At 35.5% G+C, this 26,661-nt stretch overlaps 1 protein-coding gene across 1 annotated transcript; it reads left to right on the forward strand.

Annotated features, from left to right (window-relative positions):
• The first annotated feature begins 21,425 nt into the window (after positions 1-21,425).
• Positions 21,426-25,536, forward strand: LOC147564965 (PI-PLC X domain-containing protein At5g67130-like). Its single transcript, XM_086651355.1, has 9 exons — positions 21,426-21,824; positions 21,919-22,005; positions 22,103-22,225; positions 22,306-22,443; positions 23,851-23,949; positions 24,066-24,369; positions 24,472-24,695; positions 24,802-24,885; positions 25,219-25,536. Exons 1-9 carry the CDS (start codon positions 21,819-21,821, stop codon positions 25,390-25,392), a joined length of 1,239 nt encoding a protein of 412 aa, XP_086507481.1. The 5' UTR covers positions 21,426-21,818; the 3' UTR covers positions 25,393-25,536.
• Positions 25,537-26,661: the final 1,125 nt, after the last annotated feature.

A 26,661-nucleotide genomic window follows, 5' to 3' on the forward strand; every position in this document is an offset into this window, starting at 1 on the left:
CTAATTCTACCATTCCGTGTGTCACAGTGCCAGTCAATGTTTCAGGGCGACGGATCAGCTCATCATTACGTCCGACAACGCTCTTTTCAGAGGCAATTGCTGACGGCATGTTATGAAATTTCATGCATTTTTTATCCAATGGTTGTGATTTCATCTTAGATAAAATCTTATTTGATTTCAATTACTTTCTCAAGTTAGTTGTCATATTTATTACATATATGACATTGGTGGAAATGAATTTGTTATTTTTATGTTGCGATATCACTTCAAAATATCTGATACACGTGAAATTAATCGAGGTTTTGTGCGAGGCATTTCAGTTTGTTGGAAGGAGAAGTTTTGGTATATGTGGGAAGTCTTATGGTCTGCTTACTAAGAGTGAGTTGCAAATAGTACTCCAGAAGGATATAATACATCTTAGGGGATACTTAATTTAGTTTCTACGTGCAAGTTGATTTTTCACAGTTCCCGTCTTCCTTGAACTCATTCTCTATCTTGAGTGGGAAAAATTTCCCAATTTCAAGAAGTTTAGTAGTTCAACATTTGCCCGTCGACAGATGGTGAAGAGAAGAAGAAGGTAGGGCTAAAGACAACAAAACGGATTCCAGAATGATGTTGCAGAAAGGAGCATGATGGGTGGAAGAAAAATGGTGGTTACCTTAGAGAAAAGAAAAAAAATGGTGGAACGTTGTCCAATTATTTCCCTAGATCTTGAACAAGACGAAAAACTACAAAAATTAAGGTTAATGCTGACAGAACCATACCGTCGGCAATAGTTACTCCCGACGACGACAAAGCGTCGGCTAAAAGGGTGTCGGAAATACTTTTGTCGACGATTGTGGCAATAGAAATGGAACCGTCGCGCTGCTACTTCCGACGGTTTCTTCAAATACCCCACCGTCGGAAATACAAACTGGGAACCAAGAGTGGGAATTGTTGAGCTAGAGAGCCAGACGGGTGAATGTGGTGTCGAAAGTCAGGTCGGTGAGTTTGATCTGGAAAGGGGCCAATGGGCAATGGATAAATGACACGTGGTTGTGTTTCTCATACGGCGACCCAATAAATGGGAACAAAGAGTGAAGTGGGAATACCATATCACATTCATGGGGGCCAAATGAAAAAAGATAGTAAACTGGAAACGACATATTAAAGGGACCAAATGGAAACTACAGATTTAAGGAGCCAACTGAAAACAAACACGAAGGAAGTAATATAAAAGAAGAAGGTTTAGAGGGCCAATCTGGAGGGACTGCGAAATTCACTTAGGTTAAGTCGTAACATGTATTTTTTTTATTGTTCAAATGTTACCATTTCCAAAAGGAAACCATTTAGTAATATACATAGTTGATAGTTTTATCTTGTTTAAATATTGTGCTACTATATTGCCTGGTGAAGATGTTTTTGTCTCTAGATCTTTGTAGTAAGAGCTTGCCTTCCACTAATGTACTTTTCTTTGATTATTTTCAGTATTAACTATGAATTAAGCTAAGATTTAGTTGTCCTGTTTGAGAACAAATAGTTAAGTACTGTTTGGTAGCTCAAGATAATGTTGGTGTTCTCTAGATCTGATTGCATCATGCTGCTATCCACTTGCTTTTGCTTTGTTTAGTAGTACTAAGTAGTCAACTAATCTAATTCATGAGTGAGAAGATAATAAACTATATAAGCAATTTCAAGAAACACCCACATGAAATCAAATCTCCAAATCTCATTTTTAATTAGCTACCCATGTTTTCAATTAGTGTAGAAAAATATATAAAGGATGTTTTAAGAACACCCCACGTTTTAGTGAGCACCGAGTTGGACACTCTAGCATCTCCCTTTCATATGGGAAATGATAGAGTGCCCAGCTAGAATGCCCACTAAAATGCCAAAATTTCTTCATTTAGAAATAAAAGCGGTCCCCACGTATTCAAACTTTGAAAAAACTTTGTCTTTTAGTGAATTCACGTCAGCTGGCCATTTTAATGGGCACCGAGCTGGGCACTCTATCATCTCCCATTTCATATTTCTCCAAGGGATCCCGTTGAAATCGCCCAATCCACCTAATATTAACTCATGGATCGGATCGCGATACAAGGTAGATCGATCCATTCGATGTCAATTCCACGAGTCAAGGACATCCTACTTGAGGCGAGAGCTAGAGCTTAAGAAAAATAAGAACGAGAGTCTGATCCCATGCAAAGGCTTGTTGTACAACAACTTTTCAAATGGTTTTGCCGCTATTGTTTATGAATACATATTGGGTACCGTCGGGTTCTAAGCCAACCTCTAAAGCTAAAAATGTTAACCCACGCTAACTACAAAGCTTATAATATTAGTTTGACCATTTTGATCTTAAACTATTGTTCATGTGAATTAATCGAATCACAGAAAGAACTCAAACTGCACTTCGTAACTAAGAAAACCCTTGAAAATCTAACCAATTTGATTAATATAAAGGAACACTTTACTTAATAACAGAGTGATCAATAATCAATAATATGTGCATGAAAAAAGTACTAGTAAAAGCCCAAAACAAAATAAGATCCATAAGACCATAACCTAACTTTGGTGGAATAATTCATGATGTCCTCCTATCACGCAAGAAAGTAAACTCATTTTTAACAAACTTTAGAAACACATTAAAAGAAGAGAACAAAGGGATGGCTTTTCTCTATAAACCTTTTTTTTTATTTCTTTCTCTCTCTTATTTTCTTTCTCCATCTACTCTATGTTAAATTACACCCCTTCCATATTTAGAATAAGAAACACATCAAATTAAAGATGGGGAAATACTATTTGGTCCAAAAATGGGGTCAACTACATGCCGAAAGCTTAGGTGGCCGTCTCCCATTAATCCGGCCATGTAGAGAGAAAAACGCTTGGGCTTGTGCTCTACCTCTTTTTTTGGGCCAAATAGCATTTCTCTTAAAGATGTGAGTAAATGCTTCACAAATGAAATAAGGACTACATATAATTCTATCCTCATATTTTGTTGATGGGTTGATGATGATGATGGATCAAGTTTTACTAAACCATTATCCACTAAAAGTGTATATTATTTCATTTTCTACCCAAAATGTCATCAAAGTGGAGAGATTAAAGAGAAGGGTTGTTGGTGATTTGTATATTTTTTTTAGTTGATTGTTAAGGGTAACATATAGCTGTTGGATCACATGTTCATCACTCTATTTTTCTTCCTTCTCTTCTCTTCTTTTTATGTTTTCCACCAAAAACAAGACTAAAGAAAGCTAAAAAGGTCCCACCCACATTTGAAGGTTGCAAACTCCTCAATCTAAGGGACTATTTAGTGTAAGATCAAACACATCTAACCTTCTTCCTTTTCATTTTCATCATTCCATGCATATAAGGACCCACCCCTCACATTCATTACTTCTAAAGATTAGTTCTTTACTTTCCAATATTGAATCTAATCTCGGCAATAAAACCTAGAATGCCTTTTGTTGTGGGTTATCAACCTACCCTCGGCACAAAAAAAGATTATTTACAAACATGAATTACTTTTACCATAGACGTACGGATCCTTATATCTTCTATTCAAGTAGTTTATGTATTTGTTCGGTTAAAGAATCAGTATAATATTATACCTCGACTCAATTATGTTGATCTTGAGCCAACCAATTTTTAATACTTTATACTCGGTCCTGTGGTTATCAAAAGGTGACCATCATGAACTAATGATCCTATAACATAGCACTTTAGATGCGAGTCAAAGAAACATAGCTATATAAATTAAACTTAACACCTAAATATAGACTTACTAGCTTGTTTTGGGTGGTTTCCTATAAGTTGATTCACCCAAGAGACAAGAACAGACATTTGCTTTAGAAAACAAGAAGACAAAGTCAAAGAAAATACAAAAGCTAGAAGAATCTTCACTGTTTGAATATTGATAGAGTAGAGATAGATATAAAGTAGGGATGTCTGAAACTTCACATTTTTCTGTACAAATCTTTGTTTATTTCTCTACTTTGTGGATATTGGGAAATGGGATATTCCTCCATTAACTTCAAAAAGTGGGTTTCACCACAATGAGTATGAATTTTTTGGGTTCTTATTTTAAAGCATACTTTCAAGTTGGCGGTATAAAATATGATTTAGGTAGTATCTTTAGTTTCTTACGCAAAAGTACTAGTAAAAGCCCAAAGCTAAATAAGATCCATAAGACCATAACCACATTAACTTTGAAACGAAGACATTACTCATCTATTATAAAGACGAGAGCTCGTCTTCACATTCTGTTAGAGAGAGGTAGAGTTATTCAGTTTTGTTACCAAAGCTTGTTATAAGCAACTTTTCTTAACTGACTCTCTAACCACTTACTCTATAGGCACCTCAACTATATACTTGCCTCCTGACTTTGTGAGCTCAAATCTTCTTAGGTCTTCTTATCTTTACCTACCCTTTATATATTCTAACAAGATGTCTCATAAACTTGGAACACTTGGTTTTTCAATTCCTAACATCATCGCTCAACGAACAAAATCACTTGTTCAATCTCAAGTCGTTATTGAAGAAGAAAGCATTAATAAATTAAGGTCACATTACGGGCTCGGCTGTGATTCTGCCACTAACTAACACACAGTGATATACTGCTATGTATTTGGTCTTTTCTTGGAGTTCAGAGAAGCCAAATTTGTGAGGTCTTTACATTAGGCCAAAATACTTGGAGATAGATTGAATTCCTCTATAACATTGGCATTCATGATTATCCTATTTCACTCATTAGGCCAAAAAGTATCTCAACATTCTCCCGTGACCTCCCGTCATCAAGAACCCGTGTCAATTGTCATCTTTCATTACTTAAAATAAACATTTTCATCAAAATATGAGAAGAAGCTCAAGATTCCCAACATACATGACATGAGGGGCTACAAGATCAATATTTTTCATCCCAGAACCAATCAAAATCCCATGGCATAATTGTACAAGAAGTGAAGGATAATAAACAGGTACTCTACATCTTGCTTCTTAAACCGCATGAAACCGAGTTCCATTTTAACTGCATCTAGCGGTTAGTTCACGCCTCAACATTCTTACGACAAGAGCAATTTTTAGTGAAATTAAATAACAAGTGCCTCAATTTTTCATTGTCTTGGTGTAGTTTTCTGAAGCACAACATCTCTGATTCCCATTATGGCCTCCACTGAAATGTCCATTTTTCATTGTCTTCCTGTAGTTTGCTGACAGATGACATCTTTTTTTCCTAGTATGGCCTTGACAGAAACTACAACAAAACCGAAACAATGCTCTCGTTGTCAGATTATTGAAGGGGAAACTTACAGCTACTGATGTAGCAAGTATGGACCGCAAGGCCTCCTTAACGATTTCTTTTCATTTGAGACACAAAGCGACGAAATGAAGATCAACCGTCTCTGGAAAATAGAGTCAAGCCCCAACATCTTTTCGAAAAAATCACGCGTGGTGACTGATATTATTAGTGCAATATAGTGTAGAGCACTTCAAGAAAAACCATGGCCTTTACAAGCAGATATGACTTTACATGTTCACAAATGTAATGTAGTGTAAAGCACTTGAGAAAGGGAGGTCTTTGTATGTTAAATGTAAACCTTAACTTTGGTATGTTTGTGCATCTGGTTATCTGCATGGAGAACATATTGATAGAAATTTTAATTTCCGCGTAGTTGTTTCTCGTTAGAGATTGTCGTCGTTGAAAAGAAATTATTTGTCATCTTTACAGACCATTATCACGGAAAGCTAATTCATAGGGTCTTTCTGTCCAGGTGCAGGTAGTCCGCATCTTCACATACATGTCTATTTTACCGAGCCTCTCTCACAATGCCCAGATCGTTGCGCCTTTCGTGCGGGTCAGAACTTACCCAACAAGGAATTTAACGAACTCTACCTCGAGGAAGCCGAAAACGAGAATTTCTAATTGTTGGCAACTCGTAGTAGTAGCCTGTTCAAGCTTAAGTGCTTCACAATATGATATCTTAATTATTATCTCGTCAATTTCAACATGCATGTATTGGGCTAAGTTGTGCTTCCCTACATTGTATCCAAACATAAGCTTTCAGGCCAACACCTAACGGAAAAACCATCCCCAATAAGTTGTGTTTACCTTAACTTATTGATTATTATTAGAAATACTCATTTGAATTATGGATAGTTACGGATTTGATTCATGGAGAATTATGAGAGTGTAGAGTTATTAGAATTATGAGTCATTATGTACTAGTTTAGAAAGTCTTATGTTACAAATCTAAAGAGTCATAGTTAATGGTTTAGAGAGCCCTTTGAGTTGCTTACCAAATTGAGAATATGTAGAGTCTAAGGAGTCTCACTTTATAAATAGTTGCATGAATTGCTTACTAAATTGAGAAGATGTAGTCTTAGGAGTCTCACTTTATAAATAGTTGCATGAGGATGTTGTTCATAAGACAAGAAATTATCCAAAACATAAACCAAGAAGTGACAAAAAGTTTGTTCAAGTTATTCTGTTAGGAACTCTGTATGGGTGTCTAGCCCATACATCTCCACGTTTAGCTTTTGTTACCCTAGTCCATTTATTATTTCCGAGAATTACGAAACTGCTCAAGCCCTCACATACATGAAAAGTATGCACGGAATATCATATACAAAAATCAAATTAGTTACATATGAAGCACATGTATCAAACTTCTCATTTGCGACATGAAAATAAGTTTACGTAAATGTGGACAACAAAACAGAAGGGGAACCAACCTTGCTAGCTTTAGTGTAAGGTCGCTCAGCTTGCTTTTGCAACTCTGTAGCTGTTGCTGCACATAAAATTAAGAAGGGATACTCAAATAATTCTAGCAAAAGAAACATGCCCAGTTCAAATCAGCTCCACAAACAACTGAAATTTGGAAGTTCTAATCCCAATAACACATGAACTAAATTTAATTAGCAAAACAGAGCTGTTTCATAGACAACTAAATTGTGATCATAATAACAAAAATGTAAGACTCGACTGTGAGATCCATCATCAAGATTCTTTTTGTTTCTCACACGTTTTTCTTCGGAAATATATTGAACAAGGAACAGTGTGTATCAAACAAACAACAACGAGTATCAAACAGACAAGTTTGTATCTAACAAAACAAGTATTTTGTACCAATGTAACACCAGTTTGTCCAAAAAAAAATTGAACACATGTTTAAGTCAAAAGAAGTTGGTTTGATGGTCAAGAAATACATGTTTGTATTTAGTTTGTATCAATGTAACACAAGTTTCTCCTAAACCAAATATGGGTCGAATTAACAACTTTTTGTATCAAATTAATAACAATTGTATCAAACAAACAATAGTTTGTATCAAACAAACAATAGTTTGTATCAAACAAACATAGTCGTATCGAGTTCGTATCATTTCATAAACGTGCAAATAGCGGCATGTCCAAACGCTCGCCCCTTAGATATTTCATAATTTAGATGATTCATGTTTTTAACATGTTTTATTTGTAGTGTTTAAAAGTAGTGAATATTGGAGATACTGGTTTCGTTCTAATTGGTGATTGAATTACAATGCCAAAGCAACAACGTGGGTATAACGGCCATACCAACTAGGTTATCACAAGAAATGCGATCGATTTCAGCTCAAAAACTTGAGATTGAAGTTAAATAAGGAGACTTAACCGGAGTTGGAAAACAGTAAAGAAAGGAAAAGACTCAAAAAAAAAAGAGCCAAGGGAGTTTGTGAGACTATAGTTGAGCCTGCATTATATAATTCATTCGACACTTATGCTCGAACTTCCTTCCAGATTGAGTTTGAAAAATTTAGAAAGAATCATCGTGGAGGAATTCTTGATGATAATACTGTTGTTATTTCGTGTGTAGTTGGTAGCAGGAACCCATTAGACAATTTCAATTCGAAATAGCCAAAATTGAATAGACGAAAGATGGAGATTAGTTGTCGAGTTATGACAAGTCATGTATATTTGGTGACGTAAAAAAAGATTAATATAATTAGAACTACGTGATGTTTGATCCCTTTCATGAGTAGTAACTACGCTTAACTTAGTTGCCCAGTATCAAATATCTATATAACAAATAACGTAGGTTTTCATGCCATGTCATAACTTTCATTACAAATCTCGTCCGTCAAATATTCATTTTTAAATTTTCATCACTGGATTTTCTTTTGCTAATTTAACTACTTCTCAAGATATTACTCCTCACTTATATTGTTAAGCAAATTCTTAAGATAATTACCCACTATTCCCTTCTTAAATTTGTGTTGGTCATGTTAATGTAAAGGCATTAACTTTGTACGTTATTCTTTAGAGACAAATTTAGGAGAATTTGATCGAGACCTATTTTTTTGTATGATTGCAGTTTGTGTTCATCTACTAACACAATCAATAAGTTGGTCATACCCTAGTTTTTTAAAAATTAAATGGGTTAATTCTGTTTTGGCCCTTAATTTGTAATCAACTTGCCATTTTAGCCCTTTTAGGTGTCCCACAGTTAAATTTGATCCCCAAGGGCCAAAAAAATTTCAACTTCTTCCAAAAATACCCTTGGTGCCATCAAAACACCAAATACTAGCATTTTATGTTCAAACTGAAACTTTTAGACACATCTCAACCCCTTCTTTTATTCTTGATCAACTGCCCAACCATTGAGTCCGAGTAGTTATACACGTGGTCTTACGCTTTTACAAGTTGACGAAAATTTGGGTCTTATGATGTAGAGAAATTGATGCAGGTGCAGCGGAATCAAAGAAGATAATAAAAGTAAAGCGAAGAACGATAAAAAAAACTGTAAATAATTGAATAAAACTGTAGACTTGATTAACTTCTAAGGGGTTTTTCTCTTCAACATGAATAATAAAGACAGACTGGACCTCCTATTATAGGATATTAGACTGTCCTATATAGACTCAAACTGGCCTTTTCTAAATAATGAAAATACTGAAATAATGCAACTTCCTAAACCTAGATTCAATACGAATCTTACTAAACTGGGACTCTTCCTAAAACCCTAATGGTGTGGCCGACGGGCCTAAGATGCCGATCTAGCCGTGAGGCACATGGAAGGCGGGGCTGGCCAGGGTGTGCCTGCATCAGCCTCCCCTTCTCTCACGAGGTTCTTCCCGTACCAATTTGATGAAGAAAACAATTGGATGCACCTGCATACGATGAATTTCGTCATGTCGATCCTTAATTCCCACTTCGAACGAATTTTGCAAAGAATGTGAAGGATACCAAATTGCAAGAAACCACCAACTTCATTCCTAATCTCATATGCCACTGATTCTTGCAAAATTAACTATAGGGAGTCAAGAACATTCATCTCGCCATCTTCCCAAAATTCGTCATTAAGAGCCAAAGTATAAATGTAACCAACTTCAATTATGATTTCGAGGTTGAAACGTGTAGTATTGATATGACACTCAAAATCTACCTTCCCACGTTCATCTTCATGAAGTTTATAGAAAATAATTCTATCATAATATGTCAACCTATGAAATCCCCGAGTTAACATATCATGTTGTCGACGAACTAAAGTGGACAAATCTGTGTATGGAAGCTCAGGGTCGATTTTGTATTCACTAAGGATTCCTACCACATAGTTTTTAATAAGTCCTTGCCAGATATCGTTTTCCAAATAAATCTCCTTCATATCTACAACCAAAACCACACTCTCATCATTCCTCATTGTGAATGAACCAGCACCTGCCCCATTATCATGAACGGATTCCGGTAACGGCCAGCCATACCCCTTGGAGTTCATGTCAGAAACAACCTTAACAAAGTCCAAGATCCGTCATCGACCCCATTCCACCGACATTATCACTACCCGACGAATTCTTAGCCATGGAAATTCTACTACCAAAGTATGATTCGTTGTCAGGGACGGATCTACAGCCAGGGCAAAAGGGGCCATGGCCACCTTGGTTGGCTGCAAATCCATTTAAAATGGCTCCCTCGGTGCTTCGAATAAGTAATTTTCAAGTCAACAATTATACATCTATAACTATGGGCGAGATGGTAATGAGGAGTGTTGTGTGTGTGAGGTACTCAAGTTCAAATCCGCAGAGGCTCCATGTTTTTCATCTTTTAAAGGTTTTTGATTCAAACTCAACAAAAACAATTTTTGTTGGGTCAAAAAAAAAAAAAAATTATTTGTTGTTTGTCTTTTTTCTTGTAATTTTTCTTTTTAGTGTAGTACTTTATTAGACACAAATTAATTAATCAATTTTGTCTAATGAATCAATTCTAAAATAAATGACAATTCATATAAAGAAACGATTTTTTTCATATTTCGATTATGTTTTTTTGGTTCAAATAAAAAATTTAGACGCAAAATTTTGTTTTAAATTTTTTTTGAAAGGACAAACGAAATATAACAAAAAGTTATTTATTTTAGTTCATTAGTGCGACTGCACTTCCTAGGACCAACAAGTTGTGAATTCAATTGTGCTTTAAAATTTAAATCGTCAATTTTATCATACATGTCCATAAATATTAATAAATATGGTTTAATATCGGCCCCTCTTGACTTTTGTTCCTGGTTCCGTCCCTGTTCGTCGTAACCATTACTAGAGCTCCCATTGCTTCCCATTGTAGAAGAAGAAGTTCCCATTCGCATTAGTCCATGAAGCATTGTGGGTTGGTTTTGATAAAACCCTTGAAAACCAATTGAATTTCCATCGTAGAAGCTCGAACAGATAGCTTTTATCTCTTCTCTCTTGCTGCTTCCACCACCATGAGATGAGTTAACAAATTCCAATATGAAGTCTTGGTTTTGGAAGGAATGGTCCATGTTATCATTAACCAAGCCAAGAGAGAACTGATTAGGCGAATGAGATTGAAGAGGACCAGGGATCTCAATGCTACGACATTATTGGTTGGTATTCCCTTACCAAATATCGTCACTGCCACGTCCTCTGGCTTCAGGTAGTAATCCTGCCTAACTTTGGGTTTAGGTGATACTGCCGACTCAGTGCTTACCTCAGAGCCCCTCATGTTTACTGGTGCTGCATCTGATGAACTAGATACAGCTGGTGTAGGCGTCAAGTTTTGCGACAAAAGGTGTGTTTCCTCTGCAATTTGCCCATCACATTCTGTTCGAAGTGCTACTTTTGTTGTTTGATACTCCTCTAGCTTAAAACATGCAATCCCTTTACGCAAGTATGCCTTAGCCATTGAAGGATCCAACTCAATTGCTCTGTTTGAATCAGCAACAACTTCAGCGAAATTGTTGAGTTTGATGTTGGCTTGAGTATGGTTGGCGAAAAGATGAGGGTTGTTAGGATCCATGTTGATGGCCTTCGTTTTGGACTGAAACTTCTCCTTAATAACTGTGTAGTTTTTCAAGAGCAAATCGGTTTGAGAAGGGGCTGCTTGGGTATGAATAACTTCTTCGTATTCAACTTCTTCGTAATCTTCTTTTTCTTCTTCGGGTTCTCTTTCAATATTCTCCCCCATTACAGGAGATTCGACTCTATTCTCTCCACAAACAGGTTTTTCCCATTGTGATTGAGCTTCCTTCAGATCATAATTAGGTCCGATTGAAGTAGTAGGGTTGGATGTCGAAGTAGAAGAATGATCAGAACTAGGGTTGCGATTTTCATCGTGTTCCTCTATAATATCATCTGAATTTGCTTCAGTGGACGTATCTTCGGCTTTTTCTTCTTCTTTTTCCTGCTGGAATGATAAAATAGGCGAAGAAGATGGTTGACGTATTATTGTTTGGGTTAATTCTGTTTTAGCCCCCAATTTGTGACTAACTGGCCATTTTGGCCCCCAATTGTGTCCGGCAATTCGTTTTGGCCCCCAATATTTGTGAAACATACCCATTTTACCCTTGTGGCATTTCTGTAATACTTTTATTGTTTAATTTTCTTTTTACCTTTTCTTTCTTAATTATTTTTCTCTCTCTCTCCTCAACTTACGGCTTATATCTCTCCCCTCTCTCCAACGTCAGTCATCTTCTTCCCTCTCATCTTCATCCACCATCACCACCTTCTTTTTCTTCTTCTTTTTTGTTCGTTAGGTTATTTAGTGGAGGATTTAAAGTATTTAATCGGTCAAATCTAGATGAAGCTCTAATTTACTATAGAATGTGTACTTTTGGTTCAGTCTTTAGTAGGTATTTCAAACCTGTAAAAGAGAAGTATTAGAAAATGGATAATCCAGATCAAGGAGCGGATAAGTATTAAAAATGGACAAAAACCCTAGAGAGAGAAAACTCACCTTAGACAAGGATAATCTTTAATGGGTTTATGTCCATATTCAAACATGGGTATGTATTAAATTTCTAAATTTACTTCATGGTGTGTTTGGTTGCAGGATTCCTAAGTAGGATTCCTATTAAAAGTGGAATTTGGTAGGAATCATGAATCCTTGGTCTGTTTGGCTACCAAGAAGCCTAGAACTCTTGAATCCTAAGGATTCCTAATTCCAAAATTTGTATTGGACCAAAATTCCACCCTACCCCCTAGGATTTGCTAGGATTTTGGATTAATAAACCTAAATTTCAAACTTAACATCAACAAAAAAGTATTTCCTTCTACAAAATCATTATTTTTTTTCAAAATCATTATTTTTTTCAAAAATCATATTTTTTCTAAAGACGTTTAAAAATACTCAAATAATAATAAACCATAGGATTCTTAGTTGCCAAACAAGCCAAAAAATATTACTAGGATTCATGAATCCGTGGAATCATGAATCCCAAGGACTCGTGAATCCGCGGATTCATGATTCCGTCATCCAAACACACCATCAGTCTTTTTCGGGAGCTAGAGGAAATGCATCTCAATAAAAATACAGTTACAATGATGAAACAAATGAAAACGGAATTGATGAAACAAATGAAAACGGAACTTCAATGATAGATTGAAAACCTGGGTATCTTAGAATTTGAAAATCAGAGAGATTAAATGACTTGGGTATTTGGAAATTTGGTTAAAAAATCTTACCTTTTTTAGGTCGAGATATTTGAGATTGTGTAGTAGTACTGTAGTAGTAGGAGAAATGATTGAACGAGTAAGAGGACGATGAGATTTAACTTGTTTGATCTGTTTTTGTTGGTAATTTTGTAATCGTTTTTGCTGAAATTGTAATCCACCACTAAGAACTGGAGACACCCTTGTTGGTGTTGGTAAAGTTTTAGGAAAAAGATTGATTTGTTATGAGAATTAGGGAAAAAAGGTTTACAAAGCTGTTCAAATTCTTCAAGAACATTTTTTGAAGATTTATATAGATCTGATAGAGACCTCTTTCCACTGCCTGTATATCCCAATCTTCACCCATTACTGAAAACTTGTCCAAGCCTAAAGACAACAACAACCACAACAACTACTATTACAACTTCGATGTCTTATTTGCTCAAAAAAACTTCGATGTCTTCTGGTCTTTAAGCATTACCAGTAGAAAGAGAGATGATTTTAGAGAGAGAGAGGGGGAAAGAGATGAATGAAGAGAAAAGGGACGATGCCGACTTTTGTTTGAGGGTAATAAGGGAGAGATAAAGAAAAATATTGAAAATTGAGAAAAAAATTTACTGAAAGGGTAAAATGGGTATCTTTAGTAAATATTGGGGGCCAAAACGAACTGTCGAACACAATTGGGGGCCAAAACCAACTGCCGGACACAATTGGGGGCCAAAACGACCAGTTAGTCACAAATTGGGGGGCCAAAACGGAATTAACCCTTATTATTTTGATGTCGTCGCACAGATGTAGAATCTTATCTAAACCGGACTTTAGCGATAGAATCTCGTCGTCACTCATATGTAGCATACAGTTAAATTTGTTGTTGAGCTCTGAAAGTTGTTGAACTGTGTTGTTGTTGATGGATTGTTCCAACTGTGGCACGAGGAAGAGGCCTTTGTCAATGTTCTCCCATTCTTCATCGAAAGTTGTAGTAACTTGCTTAGATGTAGAATAATAAGAAGATGGGGGTGATGGTGTATAAAACACTGGTGGTGGTGACGGTTGGTATTGGCAAGGGGAAGGTTGTGGTGTATAATAGTTCGATTGAAGTGTTTCTGAAAAAAAAAAAAGATTGCGGTGGTGGTGTTGAATACGGCGGTGGTAGTGGTGTTGAATACGGTGGTTGTGGTGGTGTTGAATACAGTGGTGGTGGCGGTGGCGTTGAATACGGTGGTGGTGGTGGTGGTGTATAATAAGACGGAGGTTGTGATGGGTTTTCTCATACGGTTTTTTTCCCGATTCCAGTGATAATCGTACGAATCTCTATTCGCATACAGACATGATGTGCAGAAGCATCGATTCGTTGTCCCTTGATGAGTATAATCTGATTGATTATAATCTTCTTGAGGAATAGAATATGATTGATACCGATTTAACTGGTCTGAAAAAAAAATTCTAGAATCATTAGCTTAAAACTTTGGTGGCTCTTAATACCACATGATGCAGGCGCAGCGGAATTAAGAAGATAATAAAAGTAAAGCGAAGAACGATAAAAGAACTGTAAATAACTGAATTAAACTGAAAACTTGATTAACTTCAAAAGGGTTTTTCTCTTCAACATGAATAATAAAGACAGATTTGACCTCCTTTTATAGGATATTAGACTTTACTAGATAGACTCAAACTGGACTTTCCTAAATAATGAAAATACTGAAATAATGCAACTTCCTAAACCTAGATTCAATACGAATCTTATTAAACTGGGACTCTTCATTGAACCCTAATGGTGTGGCCGACGGGCCTAAGATGTCGATCTGGCCATGAGGCCCATGGAAGGCGGGCCTAGCTTGGGTGTGCCTGCATCAGCAATAGTCAAGAAAGACAGTTACTGTGAAACTCTGGATACTTAGTAATATAAACAACATGGAGAGTATCAATAATTGGAGTGAAGAGAGTGTTTCCGCAAGCTTTGGTGCAAAACGAGAAGTGTGAAGCGGTTTTGAAGTTACTGCAGTGGGAGAAGATTTCTTCGTCCCAAAATCGAAGACCGATTTTTTTTTTCATTTTTCAACGATATGAAAGGGAAGATGACTTCTAAGAAGATTGAATATCAATACCGTTGGGAGATTACAGCTTTTGTAGGAAGCCTTTTACATGTGTGAAGTCTTGTATCAAACAAAAATAAATACTCCCTCCGTCCCATTTTGTTTGGTTGATATTCTTTTTATGGATGTCCCAAAATGTTTGGTCACTTTCCTTTTATAGCATTCGTTTAACTATTAAAATGACTAAACTTCCAAGACTACCCTTTAGTTTGAATACCATTCAAATGTTTTAATTGGTTCTACGCTTCTACCAATGTTGTATTTAATGAAATACTCTATATTAAATGAGGGTAGTTTAAGAAAAGTCTTTATATTTGTCAACAATAAATAACATTCCTTAATAAGTTGGATTCCCCAAAACTACAAACAAAATGGGACGGAGGGAGTACATTTTATTGATGACTCCTAATTTGTGATTAACTTGTTTTGGTCCTGTTAGTGTCTGACAGTTCGATTTAGCCACCAATTGTATCCAACAGTTCGATCTGGCCACAATTTTTTTCAAACTTTCCCTTTCTATCTTTATGGCTTTATGATTATAATTTTTTTATTTATCCCTTTCATATATATCTTTTTCTCTTCCACTTCACTTTCTCTTCCTCCAATTCATCTTTCTTTACTGCACCTCAGTTTTTTTTTCTCTTTCTTCAACCTAGAAGATTGTTGCCATAAAAAATTGTCTTTTTAGATGAACTTATAAATACTCATTAAATCAAATCAAAGTTACATTTTTTTATGATGTATCAATACTATCTAAAGAATCTTGGAGTTCTGGTATTTTTATATGGGCTCAAGAATCATTACATAATTACATGACATGTATACATCATAAATATATTACAGTACTAAGAATTAAATAAGCTCGGTAACTGTCATCTCGCAAACACCTTGGACCGTAAGAGTCATAAATAGACCATCTTATGGGGCATGAGAGTCCATTTATTCCTAATACCGCCTTATTTATGTAAATCATAAACTTTCAGTTCTTTGAAAATCGAACTTGTAATGCTCCAGTATGCGGATTGGGTGTCAACACGCTAGAAACCCATACCCTAGTTATGAGGGCCAATGGGGATGATTAAACCTCTCTCTTTATTTAAAGAGTGGGGGAAGTGAGTTGGGACAAGGGAGGTGGGTCACGGGAGAGGAGGAGGAGGAGGGTAATGGTGTTAGTTCATGGAATGGAACCTCCAAAGATCACAGCAATCAATGAAACTCATTTGAATCACGCCGATCGACGCCATTCTTTCTTTATTATAAACCACACTAGCCAGTGACCAGCTAAGCCAATTAATTTGAGTAATCCCTACCCCAAATCTACCGACCATCCCCCCATGTGATTGATTTTCTCTCTTCCATCCACTCTAGATTCACTTTCCTCTCCTCACTCTCTCTCATTTCTCTCTCTATCTTTTCTCTCTGAAATTCCATTAAAACAGAGAAACAAATGCATCTTTCCTTTTTAAGACATCTATACTAGCTTGTCTCTTCTCATTTTCAAGTCAAAACAAAAAAACCCAAACACTATAATTTGTCTAAATATACTAGTATGTCATCATCTTCATTAAAGCTTCTTTACCTCTCCTTCTTCTCTCTCTTCTCCATCTTGGGTTGCACCACCACCACCATTGGTGCCGACGAGAACACGAGGCCGACCCAGCAGCTAATGAGCTCCGTTATCGAATGGCCAACGCCAAATATGTCATATCTTCCGTTAGACGACGGCGAGATAGGGGTGGAGGCAGCAGAAGAAGGGTTTAGTAGTAGTGGTGGTGGGAGGAGGAGGAAGCTGGTATGGAATACAATGCATTATTACATATCATATGGAGCATTATCAGCAAATAGAGTACCATGTCCACCAAGATCAGGAAGATCTTATTATACAAATAATTGTTTCAGATCTGAAGGTCCAGCTCAACCTTACTCTAGAGGCTGCTCCAAAATCACCCGTTGCCGCAGATGAATCAAAATACGGACTACAATTCGAATCTTACTGTTTAAAAAAAAAAATCTTTCAGGTCATCGCATTTACTTCATTTAAGTGGTATACTACTAGTAGTGGGTGTTTATGATTCCTAATGATGTTAACATTTTTTTCTCTTTTGGGTTAATTTTACATAAATTTGATTTACTTTATATAAGAGTAAAATAAAATGGGTACTATCATTTTTTTTCGGTTGCTCCTTTACTGGTCTGGGTGTTGATGATGTGCTCCATTGCTCAGAAAATAAACATTTTGAATTTCAAATCTTTAGCTTGAGGAGTATCATTCGGCAGTTACTAGTGTCATAATGTCATTGCTCGCACCGGTCTAGGTAAACGAAAGGAGTGAGGGTTGTCACTTAAACAAATTTCGATCCCTTCCTAGAGGGGTTTAGCTAGACATTTGAGGTCCCATGAGTGTACTTAATCTTTGAACCATTGAGCTCATGGGTGTCAATAACTAGACCCTAAAGTTTCAAGGATAGTTGTCTTCGAATTTTTTGACTTCATCTCTTTACCTTCTATTTTCAATCATGTTTGTGAATCTAATTCAATTACACTTGTTTTATAATATCCAACTTAACTTTTATAGAATTTGTAGAGTGATAAATATAGTCTAAATATTACTAATTTCAACTAAAAAAACAAATAATATAAGAAAATACAAGTTTATATTATTTATTGACCGGTTACAGACTTTTAATAATTAAGATAAAACAATTTAAAATTATGTCTAATTATAATCAAAATCGTCAACAACTTCTGGTTGGAGTGGTTATCAAGTTGGTTCTCACCCAATAAATCAAAGGTTTGAGACACAGAGTCACACCCTTTAGAGTATGCTAACATTTACAAAAAAAAAGAACATTATAACCGAAGAAAAATTATTCATACAATTTAGTTAAAACAAGATTATAGCCTATTCTCTAGATTTAGACCATTAAGGCAGACACGGGGTAGTTTGTAGATGAAAAAATGCACATGTCTAAATAGAATTGTCAACTTCCACATAAAGAGAGAAAAAAATCCCTCGGGTTGAGATTATATTCTATTGAACTTGAGCAACTCTAGAAGTCACGTGACCTCCTTTATCTCTATTTTCTACCGCAATGTGGGTGAGGATGTTCATTTTTGTCACATGAGTTTTGTCCAAAGAATCTAGAGTGCCGTAACAAATCTCTCTCATGTTACCTCTTAAATTTAAAGTTTAATTATGTATTGACTTCCAATTTGTGATCAACTGGTAATCAAGTCTTCATAAGTGCTCGACAATATGATTTGGCTCCCAATTGTGTTCAACTGATCGATTTGACCACAAATTTTATTTGTTCATCTCATGTAACTTTTTCTCCCCCACTAATTTTCCTCTCCTCTATCGTACTTTTTGTTCTTTTTTCAACCTAAGAAGGTTGAAAGTTGAAAGAAGAGAATGAAATGGAAGAGAGAAAGAGATATGAGAAGAACAAATAGTAAAAATTACTATGTAAAAATGTCTTTTAAGAATAGAAATAGAAAGTTGGACAAAATGGGTGGTGTCCTTAAGGAACACCCTACTAAATTTCCTATGATGCTCAAAAAAAGGGATGAAAAAGTAGTGGGCCTTTCACCCTCTTTCTAGTGAGTGGGGGAGCTTATAAATGCACTTCAAAGGGTGGGAAGCTAGGTTTCCCAGGCAAGCTAAGTGTTAGGGGCACAATGGACTATACTATTGACACACCCCAATCCTCTTTGACTTGGTCCCAAGAGTTTGACCAAATCTTTTGTTAAGCCCACATAAGAAGAAATGAGAGAGAGTTGCGCCCTATGATTGACACACACCAATCATCTTTGACTTGGTCCAAAGTTTTTTACCAACACTTTGGTGAAGCCCACAGAAGAAGAAATGTGTTGGTCCAAAGTATTCGATCAAGTCTTAAGCCCACACAAGAAGATACGAGAGAGAGGAAGAAGAGGGTGGTGGTCACCGTGGTTATCTGCCAAAAATTGAAGGTTTGGTTGTGAGGTTGGTTTTTTTTTTGTTGAGGTTGGTTGTGAGGTTGTGAGGTTGTGAGGTTGGTTGGTTGTGAGGTTGTGAGGTTGTGAGGTTGACCAAATTTTGGAGGAGAGGAGGCTTGTTTACAAATGATGCACATTTTTTTTTGGTAGCCAATACGCGGACATTCGTTTTTCTTATATGGACAACTATCTTGTGTGGAAACGCAAAAAAATTAAATTTTTATATGGACATCAGTTTCTAAGGGGACAACTCTCTATTATTTTCACTCAAGTCCTCTTAGAATCAGATGTATTATTTGATGACCTCCCTCTTTCTCCATGAAACCTAAGTTAGTTTAGTCTTCATCTCTTCAATTACTTGTTCTTCATCATCACCCAAATTTCTAGAGAAAGAAATTCCTTGGAGAAGCATTTCCTTGGAGAAGCATTGGTGGTTATGGCATCAAACAAAGGCAGGGGAGTTGTTGTGAATCTTCCCAAAGACAAAGGTTAGAACCCTAAAACTCTAAAACCAACCATGAAGAAGAAGATGGTACTGATGGCAGAGAAAATCAGAGAAGATGTGGAAGACGAAGATGGATCTGTTGGGTCCGACTCTGAAAACGATGGTGAAGAAGAAGATGAATCTGGTAATTCGGGTTGTGCAAAAATATGGCATAACAGAACATCACTTGCGACGAAAATCTGGCATAATCAGAAAACTTGCCAGATTTTCGTCGCAACTTAGCTTCTGTTGTGCAATATTTTCGTCGGTTTTCTGCGAAAATATGGCATAACAGAAGCTAAGTTGCTACGAAAATCTGGAAAATTGTCCGATTTTGCCAGATTTTCGTCGCAAGTTATGTTTTGTTTTACCTCATCAATGTCATTAATGCCTATTATAGAAACGCCCGGAAAAACTTCTTCAGGTGCAGATTGAGGGATTTTGTCTTCTTCATCCATCTAGGGTTTGATAAAAAAAATGGTAGAAACTACAGTTTACTTTTAGTAGAAGTGAAGAAAGAAGATTAAGACTAAGAAGAGATTTTGTCTTCTTCATCTATCTAGGGTTTGATAAAAAAATGGTAGAAACTACAGTTTACTTTTAGTAGAAGTGAAGAAAGAAGAATAAGACTAAGAAGAAGGGAGAAGATGAAGAAGAAGACAGTTTAGGTTTTCAATCTTTAACTATTATTTTTGTTAGTAGTCCACAAGTTACTAATTATTAGTATTTTTATGGAGTTGTTCCCTTATTAAATCAAAGTCAACTAAGTCAAACATAGTTTACTCGCAACGGACCCGAAAATAGTTGTCCATATAAGAAAAAAGGCTGTCCGCTTATTGGCCACCTTTTTTTTTTGTAAGAATATAATTTTGCCTGTTGTGCTTCTTACCATATGGGCCAATCGTAAAACTGGTTGTGCCTCTAATACTTCCCTACTAAGAATCCCCTAAAGGAACTTTTAAAGGTGCGTCAGACGAATGCCTACCGTCTTTTCTATAGGTAGGCTATGGATGTCATTAATTCAGTTAACTTTCAGTCAACACTTGGTTGTCCAAGTGGTTGAAATTGTTGACATAAATTCCAAAATCTTAGAGGTCTCACGTTGGATTTTTAGAGAAAGTGGAATTGTTGAATATGGATTATTAAAGGTATAAATAAAAATAAGTTTTTCGGGCTTTAGACTCTTTTTTGTTGGGCTCTAGGCCGCTTTAATTATTGACTTTACTTGGGCGGTTATGTTGCTTATCACATCTCGAAGATGTATCAATACCTTGTAATGACTAACATATATCGTAGTCGATTTCTCGAAAAAAAAAAGGTTAAATAACTCTTTAAACTGAAAAACCTCAATAACTTTTTGAATATAGTTGGGTAAGATGAGAAATCTTTGTCTGAATGAGATTGTTTGAATGAGACGTCAAAAACGGTTCATACTTTCGTGGTAAAGTTCAACTGTAGAATAGTCATTGGAATCAAGTTGGTTCTATTTGAAGATTGTATCTAGATGTATATAGTTTGAAAACAATTATGAATTGTTCTTTTTTCTCAACAGACACATAAAGATATCTTAGAATACCAAAAAAAACTATTTGTCAACAACTTTGTCAATAAGAAAAAAAAAAGTTTCACACCGAAAATATTTAAAGATTATAATATTTACAATGGGGAACGGATTTTTGCAGAGTTAAATTTATAAGATATTAATTGATCAAGTAATCTTATTATACTGGAGTAACTTTTTTCTGTAATATTCTAAAATTCCTAAACTAAACAGATAATAAATGCCATGTTACCCACCAAATAATTGAACCTCATCTTTTTAATGCAAAACAAGACGTAAAATCCAAACAATTTACAAAACAGTAGAAACGATCGCAGTTTTTTTAAATACATAAATATATGCTTATAGATTGATATTTCTAATACAATACCATTGGTTCTTACGTCTTTGGTAATTTTAAGATACAATTACTAGATTAAAACAATCCATTTGAAAATATTCACTTTCTCCGAAAAAAAATAGTTTTTTCTTAGTATCTATTTTGGTGTTGTTCTAAAAAATTATTTGAAATAGGAAAATAGTAGCCCGTGATTTTCTAAATTAGCAACATAAAGTAACGGGGGGCGCGAAAACTAGATGCCGTTATATTCCTTACCTAATTCATGTATCGGTTTTTAAAGAACCAGTCGTCGTCGTCGTCTTCCTCTATTTTACCTGCCTCCTTTTATATTCCTTGTTCAAAAGCTTTAGTTAGCGAGAGAGAAACATTTAATTTTCAAAACCAATAGAACCCTAGAGATAGAAAGTCAGAAAAAACAACTCAAAAACCTCTCTCTCTTTGAATTTCTTCTTTCTCTCTCTAAATCAAAACCCTATCGAGATGAAGGCATGAATAACAACTTTCTTCTTTGATTACTTCTTAAATGTTTCCGTTTCAAGTTTTTGATTATGATTATTATTTGATATTATTCATTTTTCAGGTACAAAAAACAAATTTCATCTGGTATTTAGCCATTGCGGTTCTGTTATTTGAATCTCATTTCTTCATCTCTTCTTCCGCTCTCAAGGTTTCTTTCTCTCTCTTTCTCTCTCTATTTATTTCTCTATCTATCATGCGTTTTCTCTCTCTAAAATGAAATAAATCTCTCTGAATCTATTTATTAGGTTGGAGAAACTTGTTCTTCAGATAATAACTGCGATCAAGGATTACATTGTGATTCTTGTGCTTCAAATGGAAATTCTGGATCAAGATGTACTCGAATCCAACCTACAAATCCTTCATCTAAGGTATAGAAAACTTGAGATTTAAAACAGAGATTGTGATTTGTGAAGAATTTCTAGGTTTGACTTTCTGATTTCTGATTTAGGCGAAAGGATTGCCATTCAATCGGTATTCATGGCTGACGACTCACAATTCGTTTGCTCTTTTGGGGCAAAAATCAGCGACTGGATCTGCGATTATTGCTCCGTCAAATCAACAAGATACAATTACTGATCAACTCAATGTAAGTTTTGATTCTCTATTTCTCTCTCTAAACCGTGATTTGACCGGAAAATTGTTAGTTTTGATCGGAACTGTGAAGAGAGCCGGTGATTTCTGGATTCTAACCGTCTTTTAATTGAAAAGACGATTATATCCTTTGGTTTAGAAACATGTAATTTCTACTTTTTGTTGCCTTTGTTGGAAAAGGAACAAGGACACTTTTGTCTTTAAAAGGTGAAATGGGGAGTTCAATTTGCCTTTCTTGGAAAAGAAACAGAGCCATTAAACTTTGGTTCATTTTGGGTAAGAGCTAAAGAGAATGGTATTGAAAGTTAACCCAATTTTCTTGACACCCTAATAAAAGCAAATCATTTAATCAGTAATTAATCACAATTTACTAACAATGGATCTAGATCAACTCCCACTTAGACTTCCTAGCTGGCTGATAATTTGGAGAATTCAAATTTTCTTGAGATTAAGCACGCATGTGGAGGAAATGATGAGATTGTTAGAGTTGATCTAGCATCATTGGCCTTACTAATCACCCGTTCTCCAAAACATTGAAAGCTTTAGTTTGATGTCTTTTCGCTCGCTTGTATATCGAGAAAAATTGTGTCAAAGATGGCATATGCGTCGCAATGTCTGTCACTCACGTTTTTTCTAGTTGACTAATTTGAAATTTTTTGTGTGGATCTCGAAGTACATCTATAGAATACTTATGACTGCACAATTTTTAGAAATGGTAGGATTAGATTGGTCACAGTATAGAAAGAAAGCTTAGCTTGTAATGAAGGTGGTTCTTCTTACCTACCAAAATGATTGAATGTTTGTTGTGCCAAACTAGGGACTAGTTTACACTTTTTGGTGGGGCTGTGGTAAAGACTGGCAGGCTCTCTCCCTAAGAGGAATCAAGTGGCGTAACATGTAAATTGTTTTCCTTATTGAGAAACTTCAACAATTGCAGACATTGGTTCTTTTGAACACTCTTCTTACACCTCTAGTTCGAGACGATCTATGTGCTAATGTTTCTACAAGGACGTCTTCTTTCTGATGTCATGTTCTTTTAAGCAAGCTTTAGGTTATGAACCTTTTATGTTTCCCTTCGTCTTTACTAACAATTAATAATGAGCATAAAGTTTTCGAAAACATATTTAAAGAAAAATAACTTATTAATGTCTTAGATGATCTCTATGAGAGTCTAAAAACATGTACTACAGAAATATCCTACTGTTTGCGCTTACATTAGCCTATAAGGCAGACATGGAAATGATTTAATCACTGATTTGGTCAGCATTTTCTGAAAATATCCTCGTAAAAAGAACATTTCCACACAGGTCTAGCAAAAGGAAAAGAAAAAAACTGAATTAAGAATCTCGTAAGAGAGAAGTCAAAATGATCTTTCATTTAAGTAGCTCTGTTTGTGTTGCAGAATGGTGTTAGAGGTCTAATGCTTGATATGTATGACTTCAACAATGATATCTGGTTATGTCACTCCTTTGGAGGAAAATGCTACAACTTCACTGCATTTGTAAGTTCTTCTATGCCAAATATGATTATTATTAGCACTTCACGTCGATTTTACTTCCTATTTGATCTTGTCTCTTAACTAATAGATAAACATTCATTTACTTTATCAACTTGCAGCAACCAGCTATAAATGTGCTTAAAGAGATTCAAGTATTTCTTGATGCTAATCCATCAGAGATTATAACCATCTTCATTGAAGATTATGTTTCATCACCTCAAGGCCTAACTAATGTCTTCAATGCTGCTGGTCTTAGGAAATACTGGTTTCCACTGTCTCGCATGCCTAAGAATGGCGGAGATTGGCCGACAATAGATGATATGGTTGAGAAGAATCAACGTTTATTAGTCTTTACATCTAAATCCGCAAAAGAGGCTTCCGAGGGAATAGCATACGAGTGGACATACGTAGCGGAAAATCAATGTGAGTTTGATTTCCTCTTTATTTAGAAATTCTATAGGAAAATAATTAGAATATCATATAGGTCGAGTCACTGAGTTTTAATGGTGGATTTTGAAATTGCAGATGGAGATGGTGGGCTGAAAGAGGGCTCCTGTCCTAATCGGGCCGAATCACCACCCATGAATACAAAGACAGTTTCACTTGTCCTAGAGAACTTTTTCCCTGATAACCCATCTCTAGAGCAATCCTGTGCTAATAATTCAGCTCCATTGATTAGCATGACGAAAACATGTTATGAAGCTGCTGGTAAAAGGTGGCCAAACTTCATTGCTGTTGATTTTTATAAGGTATTTTCGTCCTACTACTATTCCGAAACTCTATTTATCGAAGAATAAAAGATCAGATTGAATCAAAGAACAATAGTGAAACACTTAATTATGTCGTGGATTACAGAGAAGTGACGGCGGAGGAGCTTCAGAAGCTGTAGATGTAGCAAATGGGCCAATTTGTGGCTGCAGCAACATTGCCTATTGCAAGGTAAGCTACGAAATCTTTCTTTAGTTTAAGTTTTTTAGAGAAAACCATACAAATTAAGCTCCATTCTACCAAACTATATGAGGTATTAAATAGGGTGGGGTAAAAATTAAAAGAGGGTCGGGACTCAGGATGGGGATCTAGACGTATAAAATTGCATCTTCGTATCTCAAATGGGGCTCATTTTTTGTCTGACTCGTTTGAGTCTGACTAGTCTGAACCTAAATCTCTGAGTTTTACTTGTTTCGGTTAGGGGTATAATAGTAGTTTCAGCCTTATTTTGAAATCTAATTTCGATTAATATGTAAAAAATGATCATTCGTTTGTTATGAACAGGCAAATGCGAGTTTTGGAACCTGTGACCCGATTCCAGTTCCTAAGAAATCTCCATTACCATCACCAGGTAGAAAAATAGATCCAAGCAATGCTTCCTCGAGCGGAAGGCTATATAAGACGCAGTTGTTCCTAGGAACGATTTTGACGAGCGTTATCGTGTTGTTATGGCAGTAAATTATATGTGTTTATATTTCTTTCATATAATATAAGATTCATGAGAAGATTAAAAGAGGATGTGATATATTATCACTATATGTAGGTAACATTTTCCTTTGCTATTTTTCTATACATTTGTGAAGGTGTTCTTTTTTCTTGTTCTATACTTGTGTTTACCTCTTCATAGAAAGTTGACCCTTTTGGCCATAATCTTCTTATGTTATAAACTTCTGCGCCCGTTAAAGTAGGATTTTAAACAAACAACCCGAATGAACTCGCAGCTTCTGTTGTAATCAGGTATGCTTCGCAGCAGTCCCCTTCAATTTTTACCAATTCACTTTGTGCGATCCGAAGGCTTACAGAAGGCCACCATTTGGGGGAACAAGAAAATTTTCTTGGATACTGATTTGGGTGAACAATTTTGGACGAATTTTCTTCCTTATCCTTCCAACTTCTCTCGTCCGACCACCATCTTCAACCACTCTCTCTTGGCTAAAACCAAGGTTTACAACAGACGGGGAGAGAGATCTGAGAGGTGGAAATCCGAAAAAGAGAAAAATAATGTTAGTAGTAGTTTGAAACTCGGAATTAGTATTCGGAGATAATAGATGATGAGGAAGAACCACAAAATTTAACAAAATCCACAATTTTAGTAAAATTGTCATTTGGAAAAAAATTGTTTCATCAAATTATCGTCTTTATAAAAACCCTAATGGTGTGTTTGGATGACGGAATCATGAATCTGCTGATTCATGAGTCCTTGGAATTTATGATTCCACGGATTCATGACTCCAATTAATATTTTTTGGTTTGTTTGGCAACTAATAAGATTCCTATGATTTATTATTATTTGAGTATTTTTAAACGCTTCTTTAGAAAAAAATTTGAATAAACTTTGTTCTCGAAACTCGTTTTTTCAAATATCGTTTCATTCGAGAAAATATCAAATTTTGAAAACGGATTTAAGAGAAAAACAATTTTTTGAAGAAAAAAAATTCGGGGAAAACTGATTTTTGGGAAAAAAATAATATTTAGAAGAAAAATGATTTTCGGGAGAAAATCTGATTTTTGGAAAAAAAAAATGATTTCCGGAAAAAAAAATTATTTAGAGAAAAAATTATTTTTTGGAAAAAAAAATTATTTTTGAAAAAAAAATATATTTTTAAAATAATTATTTTGTTGAAGGAAATATTTTTTTGTTGATTGAAATTTGGATAAATTAATCCAAAATCCTAACAAATTCCAGGGGGTAGGGTGGGATTTTGGTCCAATACAAATTTAGGGATT

Source organism: Eschscholzia californica, unplaced genomic scaffold (genome assembly GCF_041429995.1).
Source record: "Eschscholzia californica isolate CP2 unplaced genomic scaffold, dmEscCali1.0.p SCAF_1, whole genome shotgun sequence".
NCBI classification, from domain to species: Eukaryota; Viridiplantae; Streptophyta; class Magnoliopsida; order Ranunculales; family Papaveraceae; genus Eschscholzia; species Eschscholzia californica.

Excerpts from the sequence above, each read along its gene's own strand:
- LOC147564965 (XM_086651355.1), top strand. Across the intron at positions 22,444-23,850 it reads CAATTACTGATCAACTCAAT|AATGGTGTTAGAGGTCTAAT; the intron begins GTAAGTTTTGAT and ends TTTGTGTTGCAG. Across the intron at positions 24,370-24,471 it reads ATACGTAGCGGAAAATCAAT|ATGGAGATGGTGGGCTGAAA; the intron begins GTGAGTTTGATT and ends TTGAAATTGCAG.